At 40.1% G+C, this 7,109-nt stretch overlaps 1 protein-coding gene across 6 annotated transcripts in view; it reads right to left on the bottom strand.

The window, feature by feature from the left end:
• ZMYM2 (zinc finger, MYM-type 2) overlaps positions 1-7,109 on the bottom strand; it is a 171,151-nt gene that overhangs the window by 120,274 nt on the left and 43,768 nt on the right. For 4 of the 6 annotated variants that reach the window (XR_001515521.1, XM_006773443.2, XM_006773445.2 and 1 more), the window contains exon 2: positions 2,790-3,649. Coding sequence is in view for 5 of the 6 variants with exons in the window: in XM_006773443.2 (XP_006773506.1) it covers positions 2,790-3,639 (850 nt within the window). In the remaining variant the exon portion in view is untranslated. Of the gene's footprint in view, positions 1-2,789; positions 3,650-4,191; positions 4,337-7,109 lie in introns of those variants that run through there. The other 2 variants (XM_006773446.2, XM_006773444.2) reach the window with 2 other exon arrangements.

The raw sequence follows: 7,109 nt of genomic DNA, 5'->3' as shown, positions 1-7,109 counted from the left end.
ATCCAGATTACAACTCCTCAGATCCATAAGGGACACACTCAGGGTGCAGTCTCAGTGAGCACCAAAGCCCCACTGAAGCAAGTCTGGCCCCAGAAGGGTGTCTCCAGCACAGAAGTTCTCCCACTGCAGACACAGCTGATTCTCACTGCCAATTGGCTGGGAGGTCAATTCCTCCCAGTGATCCTACAACAACCAAGGCATAGCTACAACAAGACTGTCCACAAAGCCCACAAGGGGGTGCACCAAGAGTGTCTACCTCAGGTAATTGGGGAGGCTGAGCCACTGGGCCCTACAGGACACCTAGCACAGAAAGCCACCCTACTGACACAGCGAAGCATAAAAAAATGCTGAGACAAAGAAACAGGACACAAATGACAGAAAGGGAGGAAAGCAAACTACTGGATATAGAGTTCAAAACCACGCTATGAAGGTTTTTCAAGAATTTTATAAAAACTAGCGATAAACTTAATGAGACCCTCAAGAAATCTAGTGAAACCTTCGATGTTGTGATAAAGGAACAACTAGAAATTAAGCATACACTGACTGAAATAAAGAATATTATACAGACTCCCAACAGCAGACCAGAGGATCACAAGAATCAAGTCAAAGATTTGAAATACAAAGAAGCAAAAAACACCCAACCGGAAAAGCAAAATGAAAAAAGAATCCAAAAATACGAAGATAGTGTAAGGAGCCTCTGGGGCAGCTTCAAGCGTACCAACATCCGAATTATAGGGGTGCCAGAAGAAGAGAGAGGGCAAGATATTGAAAACCTATTTGAAGAAATAGTGACAGAAAACTTCCCCTACCCAATGAAAGAAATAGACTTACAAGTCCTGGAAGCACAGAGAACCCCAAACAAAAGGAATCCAAAGAGGACCACACCAAGACACATCATCATTAAAATGCCAAGAGCAAAAGACAAAGAGAGAATCTTAAAAGCAGCAAGAGAAAGAAACTCAGTTACCTACAAGGGACTACCCATACGACTGTCAGCTGATTTCTCAACAGAAACTTTGCAGGCCAGAAGGGAGTGGCAAGTAATATTCAAAATGATGAATACTAAGAACCTACAACCAAGATTACTTTATCCAGCAAAGCTATCATTCAAAATTGAAGGTCAGATAAAAAGCTTCACAGATAAGCAAAACCTACAGGGGTTCACCACCACTAAACCAATATTATATGAAATGCTGAAAGGTATCTTTTAAGAAGAAGAAGAAAAAGGTAAAGATACAAATTATAAACAACAAATACACATCCATCAACAAGTGAATCTAAAAATCAAGTGAATAAATAATCTGATGATCAGAATAAACTGGTGATTATAATAGAATCAGGGGCATAGAAAGGGAGTGGACTGACTATTCTTATGTGGGAAAGGGGTGTGGGGGATGCGGGAAGAGACTGGAGAAAAATCATGCACCTATGAATTAAGGACAGTGGTTGTGGGGTGAGGGCCGAGGGTGAGAGGGGAACCGGGTGGAGGGGAGCTATGGGGGAAAAAAGAGGAACAACTTTAATAATCTGAACAATAAAGATTTAATTTAAAAAAAAAAAGAAATATGACGAGCATTTCATAGAGTACTAGAGGCCCAGTGCACAAATTCATGCACCAGTGGGGTCCCTCGGGCTGGCCTGCAGGATGGAGCCTAAACCAGCTCTCTGACATTCCCCAAGGGGTCCCGGATTGTGAGAAAGTGCAGGCCAGGCCTAGGGATCCCACCGGTGCACAATCGGGGCCGGGTAGGGATGCGGGAGATTGGCCATGTAGAGCTGGTGTCGGCCTGATCCCCACAGGCCAGCCCAAGGGACCCCACTGGTGCACGATCGGGGCTAGGGCAGGGAGGGAGCATGGGAAGACTCCAGGGCGTATCCAGCCCATCTGGCCCAGTCCCGATCAGCTGGACCTCAGCAGCAAGCTAACCTATCGGTCAGAGCGTCTGCCCCCTGGTGGTCAGTGCACGTCATAGCGAGTAGTTGAGCAGCCTTAGCATATCATTAGCATATTATGCTTTGATTGGTTGAACAGCTGACCGGATGACTGGACACTTAGCATATTAGGCTTTTATTATATAGGATTCTACACGGCCTAAGTTTAATCATTTCTTGTTATTGTACACAATTCCTAGGCTGACAAAGTTGCTAATGAGCCTAAAATGATGAAAGAATGAGACAAACACACACAGGCTTAGGGATGGGTGAAAGAGAAAGTGACACCCACAAACATGGTCATGAGAAAGCCAGAATTCTTACAACGTTTTCACAGAGCAAAGCTACCCACAGAATAAAATTTCAACCTTCAAATATAAAAAATATAAGAAGAAGCTAAGTAAAAACTAAAATCAGATAGGTAGTCAAAATTAACAGAGAAAGTAAAACAAATCTAAATGCAATTACATCATATTATATTGTTCCTTAAGTGTGCTATTTATGTTTTTGTTCTCTACACATTAAAACAACACAACTAAAACTAAAAATATACAAGCAAAAAATGAGTACATGACAAATAAAATGCCAAACTGTTACAATTTAGTGGTGGAATATAAGGAGTATTTTTTTTAATCCATTAGACATGTAAGTTTGTGATTGATTTTCCAATAATTACGGAGAAATACTATAAGTGTTTTTACTCTCTGATTAGTTAAGACTTCAAACTTAGAAGTCAATAGAACTAATATACCTTACATAAATAAACTAACCAAGCTGGCAGCAATTACTACAATAGAAAAAGCAACAGCCAAAGTTCAAATTCATTTACATGGGGTGGAATATCACTCATGGCTTACCAGGACTATGATGACTTGCAGATTCTCCATTCTGAAAAACATCTCCTGCCACATTCATTCTACCAGGATTAAAAGGTCCTACTCCAGTCTTGGTCTGTGAAGTTAAAGATGGGGTGTATGTTTGCATATTAACACCAAAATTACTTGACTGCAGTCCGTTAGAGACATCTCCCAAGTTGGTATTCTGCAGTGATGTTACATGTGTAATCATTAAGTTCATATCTCGCCCGTCAGTATTTTCTAATTGGCCATCATTCACAGAGCTTACACCTGTTTCTAAGGTTGTAACATTAGCAATCTGAATTTCAGAGTCTGGTTCTGTGGTGATACCACTATTACCCATTCCTGCATTTACCTTACTTCTTGAAAAACTGGAAGTAGAGAAATCCACATCATTGGTTCTGTTTTTAGTCTCAGGAGGTCTCCGAGGTTCAATAAAATTGGAGGAATTTTTCTCTTGCCCTTGATTTGTTTCCATGTCCTCTTCATCATCAATGACAATTGTTTCACTTACATTTCCCTTCTGAGAAGCCAAGTCTTTTGAGGAAGGAAGAATTTTGGAATCATTTCCTTGTAGTTCTTCATTTTTTGATGATGTAAATGTTATGGTTCTTTGATCAGAAACCACTGATGCAGAAGATGGGGGAGGTTGTACAGGTTCAATAAAAACAACATCATCATCATCTTCCACTGATGAGTTTTGAAATTTATTAGATCTACAAACTAAAGGATTAGGTGCACCACTAAATGAATTTCCAACATTCGTGAGACTAGTTGCCATGGCCGTACTCCCTAATAAAACAGGAGTCTGATCAGTCAGTTCTAATCCTCCCACTGAACCTGTGTCCATGCCAAGGAACCTGTTAAGGAGATAGAAAAAAGAAAAAGTATATAAGTGGTCAGGACATAACATTTTATGTTGCTCTAATTGAAGGAATTTTTTTTAAGTTCCCTTTCTTTTCTATTCTAAATGAGAATTATTCTTATATAATACCCCGGAAAATTTTGATATCCATTATGATCTTCTCTTATTCACTAATCATTTCATATAGTTTACATGTGAAACTCTAGCAATATAAAAAGGTAATTATCCAATTTTCAGCTCCACCACCTCCTCTCCTTCACACTATTTGCTCTATAAACTTAAACTGAAAACATATAAACCCTCTTACACTTGAGCAGGAAAATAACCAAAATATGATAATAAAAATCTCTGCGCTATACATTTATCCCTCTGTATTCAATAAAATAGTATGGTTTAGTTCCTAATTTCCCTTACCTCATCTTTTTCTTTTTCTTTTTTTATAACCCCTGATTTTTATCCTCCCGGGCTCCCATGTAGCTGTATGATTAAACCTTTGTAAGAATCTGATATCTTGCCCTAGCCAGTTTGAGCATCCACCTGTGGACTGAAGGGTCCTGGGTTCAATTCTGGTCAAGGGCATATGCGCAGGTGTCAGGCTCGATCGCCAGTGGGGACCGTGCAATCAATGATTCTCCCTCATCAGTGATGTTTCTATCTCTCCCTTCCTCTCTGAAATCAATAAAAACATGTTTTTTTTAAAAAATCTGAAATCTTTCTTCACCCTATCCTGAAAGCTTAAATCCTTATTTGCCAGGCACTATACAATGCGCTTTACTTCTTTTTTGTTCCAAAAAAAAGTATACACACCTTTTTCTGACAGCTCAATTGATGTTTCTTTCTTTTCAAATTTAACCCACTGAAATTAATAATTATTCAAAGTTTGTATACATTTTTGGGGAACACTCTATATGTATTAGTCTGTACAATGGCCCCAAAAGATATCAAATCCTAATCCCTAGAACCTCTAAATGTTACCTAATATGAAAAAGAAAGGGGATTCTTTGAAAACATGATTAAGGATTTAAAACTAAGATTACCTGGGTGGGCCCTAAATGCAACTATAGGTGCCTTTATCAAAGAAAGTTGGATGGAGAATACAGTAGAGGATCAGTGATGGCGAACCTTTTGAGCTCGGCGTGTCAGCATTTTGGAAAACCCTAACAACTCTGGTGCCATGTCACATATAGAAATTTTTTGATATTTGCAACCATACTAAAACAAAGACTTACATTTTTGATGTTTATTTTATATATTTAAATGCTATTTAACAAAGAAAAATAAACCAAAAAAATGAGTTCGCGTGTCACCTCTGACGCGTGTCATAGGTTCGCCATCACTGGGATAGGTACAAGAGAATACAGTGTAACCATAGAGGTAGATTAGAGGAGACTGGGTGATGCAGCCAAGGAATGCTAGCAGTCACTAGAATGTAGAAGAGGCAAGGAACTCATTCTCCCCCGCAAAGCCTCCAGAAGAAACATGGTCTTGCTAACATCTTAATGAGCCCAGGATTACTGATTTCTGACATCTGACCTCCAGACTGTGAAAGAAAAAATTTGTTTTGTTTTAAGTAAACTTGTTTACCCTCAACTTTGCTGTAATTTGCTACAACTATAGGAAATAAACACAATCCACTTTTTAGGTATATCCTCAAAACAAACCTTGATATAGCTATAAAATTTGTCCCACTTTAAAGTGGCTTCGAGATGCTAACAAACATGCCCAAGCCACACAACTAGAATGCACACCCAGGCATTTATAACTCAATAGTTCAAACTCTTCACCACTCTGCTATATTCAACTAATACTTTCTGAATACCTACTATATATACAGGGCTGTATTGAAGCCAAAGAGACAGCACACAGTTAACAGTAAAGAACCAGGAAAGAAAGAAAGTAAGTTCTTGAGCAAATGGAGAAGATAAGGTCATAGGCACAGATGATAGCAGAACTAATCTTGAACATGAATTACCTTAATCTCAGAGACAAAACAGCAAGAAAAAACAAGGGGGAAATAATGACAGGAGAATATAGATTATATATAATTTTCAGATATGATGGATGGGAATTTGAAGCGGTTTATAAACGCAGCCTCATTTTCATAGAGTAGGTTATCTGATGAGAGGAAACTGGTTGCAGAGGTCTTAAAAGCCTGATCTAAGAGCCCCAATGCCAATTCTTGAACCCTTTGTAATCCTCTCTCTCAAATAAAACATAGACCACTTTTTATTTTTATTTTTAAATATATTTTATTGATTTTCTACAGAGAGGAAGGGAGAGGGATAAAGAGGTAGAAACAGCCCTAGCCGGTTTGGCTCAGTGGATAGAGAGTCGGCCTGCGGACTGAAGGGTCCCAGGTTCGATTCCAGTCAAGGGCATGTACCTTGGTTGCGGGCACATCCCCAGTAGGGGGAGTGCAGGAGGCCGCTGATCGATGTTTCCCTCTCATTGATGTTTCTTCCCCTTTTTTTTTTTTTTATATATATTTTATTGATTTTCTACAGAGAGGAAGGGAGAGGGATAAAGAGGTAGAAACATCAATGAGAGGGAAACATCGATCAGCGGCCTCCTGCACACCCCCTACTGGGGATGTGCCCGCAACCAAGGTACATGCCCCTGACTGGAACCGAACTTGGGGCAAAATCAATAAAATATATAAAAAAATAAAATTAAAAAGATTGGGTTAAGAACACTTACTATATATATATAGTCATTTGCTTATGTTGCTATGAAGAGCCTCTGGAAGGAAGAAGACAACAATATCACTTTGGCTGATGGGACATAGGGATGGAGAAATTCCACACACTCTAATTTGTTGCATTTTCTCAATTTTTGAACAGGATTTCTCACTTATTTTTAAAGCTAAATTTAATTATTTTAAAAACAGAGGAGCCCTGGACGGGTGGCTCAGTTGGGAGAAGTGTTGTCCCCTACACCAAAACAAGTTGCAGGTTCAATCCCCGGTCAGGAGTATAGGAGGCAACCAATCAATGTTTCTCACATTGATGTCTGTCTACCCATCTCTCTCGCGTGCACACCGAGGTCCTGTCCTCTGTTCTTACTGTTCTGTTTAGTTTTTGTTTGTTTTTTAATCCTCACCGGAGGATATTTTGCCCATTGATTTTTTTAGAGAGACTGGAAGAAAGGGAGGATCGAGAGGGGTAGAGGGAGAGAGGGATTGACTCCCTCCTGCTTGTGCCCCACCTCCCGGGGATTGAACCTGCTACTGAGGTAGGTGCCCTTGACTGGGAATCGAACCTGCGACCCTTTGGTGCGCAGGCTGATGCTCTATCCACTGAGCCAAACCGGCCAGGGCCATAGACCACTTTTCATAGACCACTTTTTAAAAATAAGACTGGGGCCCTAACCGGCTTGGCTCAGTGGCTAGAGCGTCGGCCTGCAGACTGAAGGGTCCCAGGTTCGATTCCAGTCAAGGGCATGTACCTTGGTTGCTG

The sequence above is a fragment of the Myotis davidii genome, unplaced genomic scaffold (genome assembly GCF_000327345.1).
Source record: "Myotis davidii unplaced genomic scaffold, ASM32734v1 scaffold767, whole genome shotgun sequence".
In the NCBI taxonomy this organism is placed as follows: domain Eukaryota; kingdom Metazoa; phylum Chordata; class Mammalia; order Chiroptera; family Vespertilionidae; genus Myotis; species Myotis davidii.
The sequence above is the reverse complement of the archived record's forward strand: the minus strand, read 5'-3'. Positions and strand labels throughout refer to the sequence as shown.